Raw genomic sequence first — 17,939 nt, 5'->3', positions numbered from 1 at the left:
ATCCTTTAAAATGTCCTTTATCTTCTTATAATAAACATATTAATATATAATGCAATATATCATATACATAATATATTAATCTGAAGAAAGCAACACCATTACATTAATATAAATAAATAGTAAAATACTCTTACTCTTTAAGTATTCAAAGATCATTGTCCTACTGTAAAAAACAACACAAAAGCACCCCCTAGTGGACAGTATGTGATCACTGCAAGCAGTAAAAACGAGTGCAGTTTTATTCATCAGTAACAGATGAAGAGCACTGATGTGAGACATTACAACTGTCATCTTTAATTCTGATATAATTATAAATTAGTATTAGAATAACTTAAAACAAAAATGATTAGTGCAATAATGTGTCTTGCATCTCTACAGGCATATTGAATTACATTGATAGCATTCACACAATGCTTATGTGATGCAGAAGAAATTGGAAAAGTTCTTGTGAAGATGCCACATAATAACAACTTAAAAACATTCTACATAAAAGCACATTTAATTTATATATTACTTGAATCATACATTTAAATTTAAATAAACTGTATAAAACATTTTTTAAGATTTATGGTTTTTAACATCTAAACCCATGTCAATCTATACACAAATGTAACATTTACCATTATAATACCCCATCCGTCCCCATGTTTTTATATTATGCTGATTGTGCATCAAAATCACATAAGCAAACATAATTCATGCTCACTGTTGTCAATGTTACTAACTTTTGGTACTAGTCACTGTACTGTAATGATTACATGAAATCATTACTCACACAATACAAGTCAGAAGTGCACACGATATAATTATACCAGTGTAATTATATAATAAACCTACTTCTTTGTACGACACATGGTTTAATCAGATATCACACCTTTAACATGCATACCATCCAGCACGTTTATGAAATTACAGCACACTGGTCAAATGGGAGTGTAACTATTATTATACAACAATCTTGTGCTTGCAAGTGGGTACAAAGTGCACAGACAGTGTAAGGCACTGCAGTACTATAGTGTGGCAATCGCTCTTCAAATGTTTCAAACATAAGGCCTTTCTCAGTCCGTGTGTATTAGCAGCTAGAGATATCCTTTGTGCAAAATTGTGGCGGGTGAGACAGCATTTCCATTCTTTCTACGTCTAGTACATGTTTGGATGGTCCGGTCCACTTCAGAAGGCTTCACACTTCACTAAAGAAGAAAACAACATGAGTCACAAACAGGGATCTGGAGCGAATGACACAAAAGAGTTTGAGTTCCTGGGGAACTTCAGATCACGTGTCATTTGGTGAGAACTAATGTGATTCGACTCAACAATTACTGACCAAGTAGACGTCCAGACCGGACTCGGGTGTGCTCGCCAGTGAGTGTGAAGCAGAAAGAGTGCTATCCTCCAATGCAAGAGTCGAGCTGGATGTCCTACGATCATCTCTGAGGACAAAAAACACAGTGACATCAGTCAAACAAGTGTGTTTACCAAAAAAGGAGAGGAAGAGGAAGATCTGTAAAGCAATATGGAAGTTCATTTTTAGTTAATCTAATATGCAGAGGTGTAAATAATACCTGAAACCCATACTTGAGTAGAAGTCCAGATACCTCATATTTTACTTATATTAAAAATTGGCTCAAAGATGCACTAGTCCAAGATACATGCTAAGAAGGACAAGAAGGAGTTGATTTGTGATGAGAGCAGTGTAAATAGCATTTCACACACAAAAAAAATGCTGCTATTTGCTCTTAGTGTAAAAAGCATCCATTTCATAGAAGATATGCTATTTTCACTCAGTGTACATAGCATCTAATATTTACACTTAGTGTAAATAGCATCTATTGCTATTTGCACAGTGTAAATAGTCTCTTTTGCTATTTAGATTTAGTGCAAATAGTCACCGACTATTTCTTAATCAGTGGGAACGTTACAGTGTTTTCTGTAGCAATAAGCGCTCGCTTTCAGTCAATAAAAATCAAACGCAGCTCTTCATTTGTTTGAGAGCTCAGAAAGACCATTCCATTAATAGGCACAGCGTACCACTTCAGGAGTTATTTCTCTAATCATTTGAATGGCCAGGAGTCACAACCACAAATCAAGACTTTGTTCAGATGATTTTTTTTCAAGACATTTGACATGTTTCTATCCTGAAGTGTGTTGAACTATTTTTACGCACCTCATCCCAAGAGAACGAGAGGGAGATTAAAGGATACTCCACACTAAAATAAAGATTTTGTCATTAATCATTTACCGCCATGTCATTCCAAACCTTTAAAAGCTCAGTTCATCTTCTGAACACAATTTAAGATATTTTGGATGAAGACCTGGAGGCTTGTGACTGTCCCATAGACTGCAGAAAATGTCCAGAAAAGTATGAAAACCATCGTCAATAGTCCATCTTGTTTCAGTGGTTCAACCATAACGTTATGAAGTGACAAGAATACTTTTTGTACAAGAAGAAAACAAAAATAATGACCTTATTCAACAATTTGTCTCTTTTCTGTCTCCCCACATCAAGCAAACAGCACACACTCTTCTGTGTCAGCCACGCCACAAGGATACACCATTTTCTTTCCAATCAAATCATATATACACATAGAAAATGTATCCTTGTGGCACAGCTTTTACTTGGGATGAGGATGAGGACTGTTTCCTGTGAGAGGAGCCTACAATGCCGTTGTCTGCTTCTATAAATTGGTGCAATGCCAACTTTGCAAGGACAGTGCGGTGCTTTTGACTCACAGTCTGTAAGTATGTTTTCATATGTAAAGGATTTGCCACTGACGATTCAAACGCAAGTTTTGAGCACTTTAAATCTTAAAGTTAAACTGCTTCAAGAACCTTGCTACTGAGAAATGTCAAGTATAGATTTTCAACTGTGAAACTATTTTATTGAAAAATTTGTGGGGCAGCACTGACAATAAGTTTCTGATTGAGACTAAAGCCCTATTTTCACTGGATTAGTATTACCTTGTGACCCCCAGTCATTTGTAACAATTGCGGGGATTGTCTGTGATCTAAATCCCATGCGAATCTGCCATCTCTGTAAGTAAGTAAAAATTTCCTCACAAATGACCTACCAAATTTTGCTGAACACCGAGGTCCTGTGATAATATTTGCCCCATGCGAATAGGTTAATGTTTAACCGACTGTTGGCTGAACATTTGATGCATACGGCACACAAAAGTGGAAACACTTCATGAGTGTTGAAGTCGTCATCGGATTGGTTGAATTATACAGGATTTCCGGCTGTGTGTCACATTCTTTAATGTTCCTCCTGGAAACAAATATGCCTCGACGCCAAACTCCTTCATGAAAGAAGAAAGCCGTCCTGTTTACAAATATGATTATGAATAACTCTCAAAGCCTTGGAATTAGGGTATCCGGGAGATAAGTCAGCAAATTTGAGTAAAATCACAGGCTTCGCTTATCCTGTGTCTCGTCTCCTCTGTCTGAATAAAGTTGTTATTTTAGTTTTCTTCTCGTACAGAAAGTATTCTCGTCACTTCATAATGTTACGGATGAAACACAGATGGCAGATGGACTATTCTGATGATGATTTTCATACTTTTCTGGACCTTGACAGTGTATTTTACTTGGGAGTCTATGGGACAGTCACAAGCCTCCCGGTTTTCATCCAAAATACAAACCCGATTACAAAAAAGTTGGGACACTGTACAAATTGTGAGTTTCAAATTTCCATATTTTATTCAGAATACAACATAGATAACATATCAAATGTTTAAACGGAGAAAATTTATCATTTTAAGGGAAAACAAGTTGATTTTAAATTTCATGGCATTAACACATCTCAAAAAAGTTGGGCAAGGCCATGTTTACCACTGCGTGGCATCCTCTCTTCTTTTTATAACAGTCTGTAAACATCTGGGGACTGAGGAGACAAGTTTAGGAATAGGAATGTTGTCCCATTCTTGTCTAATACAGGCTTCTAGTTGCTCAACTGTCTTTGGTTTTCTTTGTCTTCTCCAGAGACAACGTCTGGATGGGAGCATATGTTGTTCTTGTATTTGGTTATACCTTTCAGCATTGATGGTGTCTTTCCAGATGTGTGAGCTGCCCATGCCACACACACTCATGCAAACCCATACCATCAGAGATGCAGGATGCTGAACTGAGCACTGATAACAACTTGGGTTGTCCTTGTCCTCTTTAGTCCGGATGACATGGCGTCTCAGTTTTCCCAAAAGAATTCGTCTGACCACAGAACAGTTTTCCACTTTGCCACAGTCCATTTTAAATGAGCCTTGGCCCAGAGGAAACACCTGTGGTTCTGGATCATGTTTAGATATGGCTTCTTTTTTGACCTATAGAGCTTTAGCCGGCAACGGCGAATGGCACGGTGGATTGTGTTCACCGACAATGTTTTCTGGAAGTATTCCTGAGCCCATGTTGTGATTTCCATTACAGTATCATTCCTGTATGTGATGCAGTGCTGTCTAAGGGCCCGAAGATCACAGGCATCCAGAATGATAACTTCAAACTCTTTGAAATTTTTCTTTCTGATATTGCTTCACTATTTGTTGCCGCAGCATTGGGGGAATTGGTGATCCTCTGTCCATCTTGACTTCTGAGAGACACTGCCACTCTGAGAGGCTCTTTTTATACCCAATCATGTTGCCAATTGACCTAATAAGTTGCAAACTGGTCCTCCAGATGTTCCTTATATGTACATTTAACTTTTCCGGCCTCTTATTGCTACCGGTCCCAACTTTTCTGGAATGTGTAGCTCTCATGAAATCCAAAATGAGCCAATATTTGGCATGACATTTCAAAATGTCTCACTTTCAACATTTGATATGTTATATGTTATATTGTGAATAAAATATAAGTTTATGAGATTTTTAAATTATTCCATTCCTTTTTTAATCACACTATTTGTACAGTGTCCCAACATTTTGAAATTGGATTTGTATCTTAAATTGTGTTCAGAAGACGAACAAAGCTTTTACAGGTTTGGATCAACATAGGGGTAAAACAAATTATATCTTATGTTTAACCACAACTAGACATCAAAGCCAGCAGCAAATGTCAGATGGACCAGCTGAGTTGAGGATGCTCTCGTTGGGAAACATAAGCACTAAAGCTCCAGCTGATCGCATGGAGCTCATGTCTCTGAAATAAGAGAAGCTCATTTTCAAATAGGCACTGTCTTTAAATACACAGCAGATTTGAGTTTTAAACAACTACATTATTGCCTGAAATACTTTTAAAACTACATTTCATGACATAAAACCGGAAATATATATATTAAAAAAAAAAAAAAAAAAAAAAATATATATATATATATATATATATATGCAAATATATGGTTGTTGAAATACAATGCTGCGTGAACTCAACCAATCAGCATGTTTAGTGCCCAAGTCCCGCCCCCGAAAGTTCTGGACATTGAAAAAGTACTACATCGTCAGCAGGGACTTTCTGAGGGGCAAATTTTTACTCTTAACTTTATTTAGATCCTGGTTCCTCCAGTGGAAACACACAGAGTACCTGGGGAAAGTTCCTTCCGTGGAAATTGGGTTAAAATGAGTATGACACACGTGACCGTCGGCTGTCTTTTGTAATGTTGACTAGCTGAATCACACGTTGGTGGGAGGAGTTAGTGTAAATAGCCTCTGCCAATAAGGCAGGCTATTTGAACTGAGTGTAAATAGACACTTCTAAGAAATAATGGTAATATTAGGCCTATTATATTAATAGGGAAGGGATGAAAGGGCACTCACAGGAAAAAAAAGGGTGGATATATAACACTAGTCATTAACAGCTACTTGCTAAGAAACTTGCATTCACATAAAGTAGCCTTGTTTACAAGTTTGGGTGGGTAAGTTAAAAAAACATAAGATATAATACTTTCAGTGCCCTGTAGTTGGCAATATCTCTTCTTTTGCTGCAGAAAAGCTAGGTGCCATGCAAAATGTAATGTATAATTGCAACACTCTTTACAAATGGAGAAAAAGGTACAAATGTTTATTCAAAAATTCAGTGAAATAGTGTGTGAAAGTTGCTAATAACTTTTTATAATCAGTAAAACTACCAAAAAGATAGTCAAGTACAGTAATTAATTTACTCAAAGACTTTACACCTCTGCTAATACGTCTGTCTGATGGGAAAGCGTGTGTGTGTGTGTGTGTGTGTGTGTGTGTGTGTGTGTAGGTAAACACCTGTATTCTGAATCTGTTTGTGGTTCAGTCTTCACATCATCTAGAGAGGAATCAGAAGACATAGTGGCGGCTGAAATCTGTCTGGAGGAGCTTGGAATAACATCAGGTTTCTGAGAGGAGTGTGCTTCTGTCAAAAAGAAGCAGCATTGGAAGAAATTATGACTCTTCAATGTGTAAAAATATGGTATTGAATGGTATCCCTTGTGAAACAAATGTATACTTTAGCATACTTAAAGACCAGTTAATGTATTAAGAGTAAAATTAAACTGTAATGTATTAAACTGTAATGTATCATAGTTAAAACTTTAGTTGTTATTTTTGTACTATATATATCGTGGAAAAGTTTTCTTATTTCAGTAATTCAACTCAAATTGTGAAACTTGTGTATTAATTTAATGCACACAGTCTTAGTTAAAGTCTTTGGTTCTTTAAATTGTGATGATTTTGGCTCACGTTTAACAAAAAACCACTAATACACTATCTCAACAAATTAGAAAACTTCATACGACCAATAAAAAAACATTTTGCTTTAATTACTGTCTCAATTCGGCGTGGGATGGAGGTGATCAGTTTGTGGCACTGCTGAGGTGGTCTGGAAGCCCAGGTTTCTTTGACAGTGGCCTTCAGCTCATCTGCATGGTTTGGTCTCTTGTTTCTCATCTTCTTCTTGACAATACCTCATAGATTCTCTCTGGGGTTCAGGTCTGGTGAGTTTGCTGGCCAGTCAAGCACACCTTGGGCTATGAGCTTCTCCACCTTTCCTCCAGACTCTAGGTTTCCAAATGAAATACAAAACTTGCTCTCGTCTGAAAAGAGGACTTTGGACCACTGGGAAACAGTCCAGTTCTTCTTCTCCTTAGCCCAGGTAAGACTTCTCTGACGTTGTCTGTGGTTCAGCAAATTCCTCAACACGTCTGTGTGTGGCTCTTGATGCCTTGACCCCAGCCTCAGTGCATTCCTTGTGAAGTTCACTCAAATTCTTGAAACGATTTTACTTGACAATCCTCATAAGGATGCGGTTCTCTCATGTGTTTTCTTCCATGTTTTTCCTTCCACTCAACTTTCTGTTAACATGCTTGGATACAGCACTCTGTGAACAGCCAGCTTCTTTGGCAATGAATGTTTGTGGCTTACCCTCCGTGTGAAGGGTGTCAATGATTGTCTTCTGGACAACTGTCAGATCAGCAGTCTTCCTCATGATTGTGTAGCCTAGTGAACCAAACTGAGAGACCATTTTGAAGACTCAGGAAACCTTTGCAAGTGTTTTGAGTTGATTAGCTGATTGGCAAGTCACCATATTCTAATTGGTTGAAATATTGAATTGGTGGGTTTTTGTTAAATGTGAGCCAAAATCATCACAATTAAAAGAACCAAAGACTTAAACTACTTCAGTGTATGTGCACTGAATTTATTTAATACACAAGTTTCACTATTTGAGTTGAATTATTGAAATAAATTAACTTTTCCACTACATTCTAATTTATTGAGATGCACCTTTATATACAGTACAGACCAAATGTTTGGACACACCTTCTCATTCAAAGAGTTTTCTTTATTTTCATGAAATATTATCATGAAAATTGTAGAGTCACACTGAAGGCATCAAGGGCTATTTGAGCAAGAAGGAGAGTGATGGGGTGCTGCTCCAGATGACCTGGCCTCCACAGTCACCGGACCTGAACCCAATCGAGATGGTTTAAGGGTGAGCTGGACCGCAGACAGAAGGCAAAAGGGCCAACAAGTGCTAAGCATCTCTCGGGGAACTCCTTCAAGACTGTTGGAAGACCATTTCAGGTGACTACCTCTTGAAGCTCAAGCAAAGAGAAAGCCAAGAGTGTGCAAAGCAGTAATCAAAGCAAAAGGTGGCTACTTTGATGAACCTAGAATATGACATATTTTCAGTTGTTTCACACTCTTTTGTTATGTATATAATTCCCCATGTGTTAATTCATAGTTTTGATGCCTTCAGTGTGACTCTACAATTTTCATAGTCATGAAAATAAAGAAAACTCTTTGAATGAGAAGCTGTGTCCAAACTTTTGGTCTGTACTGTATATAAATATACTTTTTAGATTTGAAGTAAACTATAAGTTGACATATAATACAATGAAGTCCAATATTTTTCACAAGGGATGAAATCGTTTTATTTGAACAAAGATTCTGTCATTATTTACTCACACTCATATTGTTCCAAACTCATGACAAAAATAACAGCATGCAGGTTTGGAATGATTTGAGGGTGTATATAATAATAGATAGAATTTCCATTTCTGGGGGTGGACTGTTCCTTAAAGTAAAAACGTATGATTTTTTTATGTGTGTATTAATTCTCTTCAAAGTCAATAAGCACCTTTATCATCAAGGTTTTCGAGGCTTTGTGCTCTCCTCTCATCCTTACTCTCTTCTTTTACAGTCGACAGAACTTCCTGTGAGGCTGACCGACACGGCTGGATAGAGTTCTTCTTCCTTCTCGAGGACGCACCACGGAGAGCTGAAGGTAAAAAGAAAGAGGGTAAAATGTGAGGTACTTCATTTCAATAGTCATAATCATTTAAACTCGATTCCATTTTAGATAATAAAAAAGCATTAAACTTACGGTGAATCTTTTTAAATACGGTGGTGCCCATGAACTTCAGGAATCTGTCAGCGTAGAAATTAGGTCTATGGACAGACACTGTGTCCTAGCATGCAAAGTAGCAAAGAGCCATAAATCATGATAAAGTTCAAATATAAGTATATAAAAATATATTTAATGTAAAAAGAAAAATACATACGCCATCATGCACAAGAGCTTTCCACGAGTGCTCAACCTTCTTTATAAATCTGTATATATGAGATAGAAATGTTTCATATTCAAATAAGTCATCTTTAATTAAAATAGTAATTATTCTTATCATTGGTCAGGTGATTCATACCTATAGGACTGCAGGATATCAATGATCCCCAAAAAAATCAGCAACTTCTCGTCTTTGTGTTTAGCAGGAATGCCACCCAATCTAGAACAAAAAACACATGATTATTTCAAAACGAATCCACGGTCAGTCATAAAACGTATATTAGAAATACTTTAGAAACATTGAGGACATATTTTCAGCTTTTAAACATTATTCAACATTTCAACATCATTAGGTAAGTCATATTTCACATACTGTATATATGATAATGTTTTTAAATGTCTCACAATAGATTCATTTATTTGACTCAAAAATATAGCAAAACTAGTAATACTGTGAAAATTCATTACAATTTAAAATAACTGTTTTATATTTGAATACATGTTAAAATGTAATGTTTTCAGCATCATTCCTCCAGTCTTCAGTGTCACACGATCCTTCAGAAATCATTCTGATATGCTGATTTGCTGCTCAAGAAACATTTCTGATTATTATCAGTGCTTAAAACAGTTGAGCTATTTAACATTTTTGTGGAAACCGTGATACTTTTTTAATACCATGATTATTTGACAAATAGAAATTTCAAAAAGCAGTATTTATTAGAAACAGATATCTTCTGTCTTTACGGCTGTCATGTTCCCTTTTAGTTTTAGTTTCACCTTGTTTTCATGTTTCCTGTTTCCTTTGTTCGATCACTAGTTTGTTGCCACAGTTACTCATTGGTTCGCTGATTATGTTCACCTGTGTCTTGTTTAGTTCCTCATCAGGCTGTGTATTTATATGTCCTCAGTTCCTCAGTCCTTTGTTCTGTATCATCTTTTTATGTTTTGTGTAAATCTGTTGCGGTTTCTGCTTCTCTTACATTACTGGATTATATATTTTTGTTTCATTTGTTTTGAATGTTTAATAAAAGTATTTAGGCTGCAGATAGCTCCACATATCCTCTTCCTTGTCTGACCCACCGTGACAACTGCCACTTTCAATCTATTTAATGCATGCATGCTTAATAAAAATATTACTTTACCCCGAAAAATTTGAACAGTAGTGTGCAATATTTATAAATATAAATATAAATATAAATATTTGGCATGTCTGACATTCTTCAAGCGGCATATGGTGAAAGTTACTAAACCACTTCTTTGTCTTTATTTTCTTTTTACTCTGAGCAGCTCCACTCACGTGTCATCATCGGTATCAGGAAGAGGCTCGGCTGCTTTTCCGTCTCCTTGAATGGACTCGCGGGCTGTGGAGTACAGGACTTTCTGCCCACCCTGGCGCTTACTGTCCCCAATCCCGCCTCTCCCCCTCAGCTTCCTGTCCAGAACATGGATGCCCAGCAGCAAACTGTAGTCCATGATTTTAAAGCTTTCCAGCACCTGTGGAATAAAATGAATGCAATTCATAACCACAAACCACTTTTAATCCTGAAGAGCTCTCCGGCGATCAACAGCTCGACTCACCCGACAGTCTCTCTGAAGAGTCTTCATCAAGGCGCTGTACGTGTCTGCATCAAAGTAAAGACCTTCGTGCATCTCCTGGAAGTCCAGATCTTTAAAGGTCGGGGAGGGTTTGGCGCGCTCTTTCCTTGACGCTCTGCGTTTGTAAGTGGAGCCCTTTAAGTCATATTTGTAGTGCATTTTCAAAGAGCGAGGCAGGACATTGTTCATCACCACCAATCGGATATTAACGCCTCCACACTGAATACAGTACAGCCCGTAAAACTTTGGCAAGAGGGTCCTCGGGTTCTGATTCAGATTCTGCAGTCAACAAGAAAAGATTCAATTTTAATCTAGAAAACAACATTTATGTAATGTAAAACAGTCAGAAAATGGTGGAGGTAAAGCTAAATGCATTATTTTTGCACGTTTAATAATAAAAAATAATTACAATTTAAAAATAAAATGCATTAATAATTAAAAATAAGTCACGAAATAAGGCCTAATATTTTGTGTTTTAAAGTCTTTTAATATGTAGTGTAGTCCTGTATTTCTACAGCAAACAGGGCCATCAAACAACTCTAATGTAACTGTGCTGTACAATTATTAACCATAGTTGTTTTTTTCTCTGTAAATATAATAACAGTAAATATAAGCAACTGAATTATGAGAGCAGTGTATAGTGCAGCTTCCTCCTTTTACTGTGGTGATTGTGTGGCTCACCATGTAGTAACCTGGAAGCAGCTTCTGCAGAAATTCAGCTTCTTTGGGCTGCACGGTCTTTATGATGAACTCGTCGTCACTGGTTAAGTAAAACCATGAACTACTCGCTCCGGGGTTTGACAGCTCTATCAGAGGCTCTTTACAAATAGAGTACTGCAGATGAACAAAGATGCATTATTAATTCAGATTCTATGGAAAATACATAAACAAGTGCACTTGGTTCATTTTCATTTTAAAGAAAGTAAAAGTAAAACTGAAATAAATATAAATTAAATCGAAATGGAATGGTAACACTTTATTTTAGGATCTCTTAACTAGTTGGTTATTAGCATATTACTAGAATATTCACTATTTTTAGTACTAATTAAGCACATATTAATGCCTTATTATACATCCCTAATCCTACCCAATGCCTTAAATTATCAACTACCATACTAACAATTAATAAACAGCAAATTAGGAATTTATGGATGAAAAAGTCGAAGTTAATTGTGAATAAGTGTTCCCTATTCTTAAGTGTTACCAAAAAAACTAACGCAAATGGCATATATATTACTACATATTAAATTATATATATATATATATATATATATATATATATATATATATATATATAAAATAACAACTAAAATAATATTGCTTTTTTTGTTCCGTTGACTTTGCACTGATATAATTTACAGGATGCTAAACCCTACTTTAAATTATTTATTATTTATTATATATATTAATTATACAACAAATATTTATTATATATTTTTATTTTAAACATTTATAAAGTAATAAAAAACATTATTCATTTACATTTTATTCCATTGGCATGTCTAATTGATCACCATTATATTTCAATTGAATTTTTTTTTTTTTGTGATAAATATGATTTAGAAATTTTATTTTTACTATTTCCAGAGAATGATCTGATTAATGTCTACAGTTTCATGATCCTTGACAGTAAACTATTTCATCATCTTTCATGATAGTATTAATAAGTCTCCTGCGGTTTATTGGTCTTACCAAATAATCATCTGGTTTAATCCCAAAGAGCTCCCTAAAGTAACGGAAAGCCAAGGGAGCGTAATTTTTAAAGCGAAAGTCAGGGTAATGGTGAGCTGGGGTCAAATTACTGCCTTCACTGAAAGACAAAAGACAATAGTCAAAACCTGTGTTATTAAAACATAAAGTGTACCTCTGTTTCAAAACCTAGTGATCCTATACAGCATTGTTAGGGATCAACCAATTGCCAGACAATCACAAACGGTATCCAGCTGTACTAATCAATTCTGCAGAAGATATTAAACAAACTGTTATCTCCAACAGAACTGTTGACATTTGGAGCGGAGCAATTGTATCTCAGTGTTTGAATAGTGAGTCTATGGCAACCACACACTGCATCTGTCAAGTGTCAAGCACGGTACGTGTGTGAAATACCTCGGGAGAAACACACTCTCCACAACATAGAAGTCCTGCATGAGAACATCTCTGTCTGGTTTGGAGGTCATGTTGCCGACTGAGTACCCAATGCCGAGCTGGATGGCTCCTCTCAAGGCTTCAGCTGTGGGCTGGAGAGAAACACACACAGAAATGAATGTAGAACAGGTCTCCGGTCATGAACAAACACTGACAAGTACAGGAAATCAATCAGCACTCTGCAGAGATAATGCCATTCTTATCAGCACTAAGAGCACACACATGGGAGGAAGTTGAAGATAAGGAAGTCAGGGAATATGGCCATGTTTGAGGCCTGGATTTACAAGAAGTCGTTTACTGCTAGAGTATCACAATGTGAGCAAATAAATTGCAACTACGAGTTGGGATTGTGACGCCTACTTCAGAAAGTGTAAAAATAGAATAAATAGTCAATTTTTCTTTGCACACTAACTCTTTCACAGTCACAATACATTTCATAAATTATACTTTCAAAAATGAATCCTGGACTCCTGATAACCTTACTGTATGAAGGCCTCCAATACAGCAATAATGCACAGAACACATGCCCAGGTCATATTTCAAAATCCAAATTATTTTGAGTAAAAAATATGCTGCTTTCTTTCATGAAAATCAAGCTAATGTGTCCAGAAACATTATTATTATTATCATTATTTATCATATTGTTTATCATTATCATAATACACTCATAATACAAAAAATCTGGTCCAGACAATTAGTCTAGATAAAATTAGTGTAAATAAAAGGTAGTACCATAAACACGATTAATACTTTATAAATAATCATAAATATAAGTATTTTTCAATTGGTCAAAGTATAATTTCATACCAAATTAATAAACCATTTTAGTTTATAATTTTAATGTAAAGTAAATATTTTAGATTCACAGTGGGTATAGAAACAGTCACCCCCCTTTAAAATAATCACATTTTGTTGCTTTGCTGCCTGAAATAAAACAGAGAGAGTTTTTGTTTTATCCAGCTGTATTTACTCGGAGCAACTTTTAACATCCAAGTGAAAGATAGAACACCAACATGTCAGGAAAAAAATAAAATAAATAATAATAATAAAACAGAATCACTGAGATTATTGGTGAACCACCTTTTGTTCTAAATACAGTATTTAGTCTGCGGAGATATGTATCTGTCTCTGCTAACTTTGCACATCTAGACAGGCAATATTTGCAGAACTGAAGTTCAGTTCAGTTTTATAGTGACTGTTTGTAGACTGCAGTCTTCAAGTCATTGCACATATTTTCATCGGGCTCTGGGCTTTGACAAGGCTATGCAACTACATTTTAGTCTCTCCTTTCCTTACAATCTTGAAGGTGTGTTTGCAAAGTTCAGTCTCGCTGTATGTGACCTTTCTTGAGGAATGGCTTTTTTCTTGCACACCTCCCATACAAGCCACATTTGTAGAGTATTGTGATATGAACATATGGATATGCTTTATGCATATGCACACATAAAATATGGACATATCCATATTCTGGAAGTATTTTTAAACACTGTTTGTGACATTTATTAAGATTCATGATACAAAGTATAATTGTAACATTGTCTCTTTTTTTCCTCTTAAACCTATTGCCCAGTTATTTCTGTCATCTCTTGTTCCAGCTATTTATATACAGGAAATGACAAAACTATCTCTGAAGCCCGCAAGCCATTTTATGGGCAAACATCGACTATGTGAACGTGCTGATCTGATCTCATGAGCCTCCTGATCTATGGTCCACATGGCTGTAGTGTGTTCACCGTTATGTAAGAATCAGCAGGAAAACAGCATTTCAGTGCACAAGTGACAAATCAGAGTGGGATATGCAGAAATCAAATCCCACTAAATCCCAAAAGAGCTCACAGCACAAACGCTACATTGTACCACAGAGAAAAATATGTATGGTTGAGCAAAAATAATCTCTTGCACACCAAAGCCTAGAAACCAGACCAACAGAAAATGACAAATCATTTCTCCTAAACAATGAAATTGAATACAGAGATGCTTGCGGTAGATTTTCCTACTTAGAATACGTTTCAGAATGACACTATCATTCATTTTAAACATTTATATTCTTACTGTATGTCAACTATTGTCTCATTTGCTACTATTTAGTTTATGAGGAGTTTTGTTACTTACATTGATACTTAAAATGCAGCTCAGAACTTAACATTTAACATTAGCAATACATTGTTTCTTGTGCAGCACGCATCTTTCGAGATTTCTAATAGGCCTATGTAAAAAATGATTGTAAGTTATTTAAAATAAATGTGCATGTTGTCCAACTTCTTAAGTTTATTAACTTATCCATGTGTAATCTAAATAATTCTTCCACTTCAGCCAGTAATAAATGAAATTAGAAGTGTAAATAAACTCAATCAATACATCAGTTTATCAGCGATACATACAGATAAAACATTGTTCAATATTTTACACACCTTTTTGTGGTCTTTGCCTCTGGTCTCGTCTGCCATTGAACTCATCTATATGAAGGTAAATATAAAAAAAACATAACAGTTACAAATCATAAAAAAAATGCAATTTGAATGTCTCAAGGAGCCCCAAAAAGATTAAATCAACATTATAATAGTGCACTATTAAAATGAGAATATGTAAAGGTAGCTTGAGCTGTGAGCTGCTGTGCACATTATCAAACAGGAAATGAAGTCATGTGATGTTCCTGTTCTTGGTAGAATGTAAAGCTGCTGATGAAAGAGATGCAACTTCAAAGCAACTCATTAGAAAGACACTAAAGTCTCCTCCTGAAACAATATTAACGTTTCAGTCTGACTGGATCTGAATGATGCGACATAGACAGTGTATAATCACACGAAATTTAGAGAAGTTGCAGTTCTGCTTAGCAACAGGATGTTGGTAGAAAACAAAGGAGGGAAAACACATGCAAAATTTAATACTTTTCCTTTTCATACAGCAGTGCTCTATTCAAATAAAGCTGTCAATAGCCTCAGGGCCATACAAGCTGTCTGTCTGTATGAGTGAATGTTACAAAATCATGACTGGGTCTCAATTCACCCAAAGGTCTGGGGATAATTGTCACGAAAATGATAGATAGATCTGCTTAAAAAAAATTCATAATTAAAGGACATTATTATTTGCACTGCTTGCTGAATACATAATATGAATGATGTTGGTCCTCTTTTTGATTTCTGAAATAAAATTCATTTTGATATTTTTGGGGGGCACATCATTTAAATTCCAGGACGTTCCATCTGACGACATCATGAAAAATAAATAAATATAAAACCTTTATTAGTTTATTAGAATTAGTTAATGCATAATGCATCATTATTGTTTAGATAAAGGTAACAAATGTGCTTCAAATTAATATGAATATGACAATATGATTCATATTAATATATGAAAAACTTCAAAACAAATCAAAGTCATAAGGTGCAACCAACATTTGTGACCCTGGACCACAAAAGCAGTCTTAAGTCTCCGGGTTATATTTGTAGCAACAGCCAAAATTACATTTTATGGGTCGAAATTATTGATTTTTCTTTTATGCCAAAAATCATTAGGATATTGGGTAAAGATCATGTTCCATGAAGATATTTTGTAAATGTCCTACTATAAATATATCAAAAATTATTTTTTTATTAGTAATATGCATTGCTAAGAACTTCATTTGGACAACTTTAAATGTGATTTTCTTAATATTTTGATATTTTTACACCCTCAGATTCCAGATTTTCAAATAGTTGTATCTCGGCCAAATATTGTCCGATCCTAATAAACCATACATCAATGTAAAGCTTATTTAAATCTCAGTTTTTAAAAACTGACCCTGACATGATGGGTTTCTTTTTCAGGGTCACATACATATAAACATGCAGGAAAAAGCTGAATATGAAATACTCCATCAATAACCACCCACAACACCTTAGCTGTGATGGCTTCATTCTCTTTACCAGATATCATTTCTTTCTTTTCTTTATAATAAACTGTATACGCCACTTTGGCCAGTTTTGTGTTCAGAACTCAAACCTTTTACTCTCTCAGAAAATTATCTTTCGGGATACAGATGCTTTTCAAGTGTCTTAAAAGAACAACTTTGTACCTTGTTTACCCCTAAAAGTTTCATACTAGTACTCTAAAGTGCACTATTTAGGGGTGTATAGAGTGGTCATTTTAAGTGTACTTCCCCAGTGATGAGCTGTTGCACTCTTAAATGCACTTTTTTTCTGACAGCATTGCATTTTCCTTACCTTGTCAACCGTTCTGCTGTTCATTAGACATTAAAGTTGCTGCATATCCAGCCGAAAAAGACTCCAGGCGTCTAATGCAGAAAGAATAAATAGAACATGAGTCGGTGTCAGGGGTCTGTCAGTGACTGATAGTGAAAGAGAAAGACACGAAGAAAGTGCACAAGCAAAGGAAACAGAGTGCTAAAGTGAAAGTAAACAAAGATGGAAAGAATACGTTAATGAGGGAAATGGAATAACATGCATTAAACACACGGCAAGCGCTGTGTGAGGCTCAATGACGGATCACATGCCCACACGCCACGGGATGTTATAAAACAGACTCTACAAGATATTCAAATGCAACAGATGATGCTCATTTCCCATTAATCTGATGGCAGAGCCAGTAAACAAACATGTTTCTTTGCCATATCTCACGCCGATGAGGAATCGCTTAAAAAAAGAAAGAGTTCCCACATAAAAAGATCTGAAATGTTAAAGCATCACACAGCTAAGGAAAGTCATTGCAGGCTTTGACTAGTCTATACAGACATTATTTGACGTTGAAAGCTTCTTCAGTGACGTCTACAGAACTCAAGATCCCATATTTGGCTTGCTAATCCAGATGAGAAATAAGTTGTACATACCTCAGCGACACTAACTGCTACGAACCAACACCGCCACGAGAGGCTTAAAGTTTTCCGTACTGACTGCCTCCTTTCAGTTAAAAATAATAATAAAAAAGTGGGATTTGCAATTAATCATGAAATCTTTTCTAAGACAGCCTGGTCCTCAGTGTCCCAGCCCACAAAGTAAGCAAACAGTCGCAGGCGTAAGTAAGTACGTAAGAGTCTTGATTCCCGAGGCATGGCCTGGAAGGTAAGGAGGATATTGCTTAAGGATCTATTGTTTTCCCGGCTTTGCTGGTTTGCTTGTATGTGTGTCAGCGCTGCTGGTGATCAGATATACAGGGCACTAAGCTATAAACACTGAGCTTTATTATACTTTGTGCATTATAAACAGTAACCAGATTTTGTAACCAGTTTTAGACATGTAACATTGCTCAGCACTGAA

General features: G+C 35.8%; 1 protein-coding gene across 3 annotated transcripts; it reads right to left on the bottom strand.

The window, feature by feature from the left end:
• Window positions 1-215: 215 nt before the first annotated feature.
• LOC113054173 (phosphatidylinositol 4-phosphate 5-kinase type-1 beta-like) lies at window positions 216-17,724 on the bottom strand. 3 transcript variants are annotated; one of them, XM_026219515.1, is made up of 15 exons: window positions 17,513-17,724; window positions 16,890-16,960; window positions 15,099-15,143; window positions 12,649-12,779; window positions 12,235-12,352; window positions 11,224-11,376; window positions 10,525-10,821; window positions 10,244-10,440; window positions 9,086-9,166; window positions 8,945-8,993; window positions 8,767-8,851; window positions 8,521-8,661; window positions 6,171-6,297; window positions 1,325-1,430; window positions 216-1,190 (listed from the first exon to the last, which is right to left on the bottom strand). In XM_026219515.1, the coding sequence occupies exons 2-15, from the start codon at window positions 16,911-16,913 to the stop codon at window positions 1,188-1,190; spliced, it is 1,557 nt and encodes a 518-aa protein (XP_026075300.1). In that variant the 5' UTR covers window positions 16,914-16,960; window positions 17,513-17,724; the 3' UTR covers window positions 216-1,187. The 3 variants fall into 3 exon arrangements, with proteins under 3 accessions (XP_026075300.1, XP_026075299.1, XP_026075301.1); XM_026219514.1 differs by lacking the exon at window positions 17,513-17,724 and having other exon boundaries at window positions 16,890-17,182; XM_026219516.1 differs by lacking the exons at window positions 16,890-16,960; window positions 17,513-17,724 and adding an exon at window positions 15,694-15,722.
• Window positions 17,725-17,939: the final 215 nt, after the last annotated feature.

This window comes from Carassius auratus, chromosome 35 (assembly GCF_003368295.1).
Source record: "Carassius auratus strain Wakin chromosome 35, ASM336829v1, whole genome shotgun sequence".
NCBI classification, from domain to species: Eukaryota; Metazoa; Chordata; class Actinopteri; order Cypriniformes; family Cyprinidae; genus Carassius; species Carassius auratus.
The sequence above is the reverse complement of the archived record's forward strand: the minus strand, read 5'-3'. Positions and strand labels throughout refer to the sequence as shown.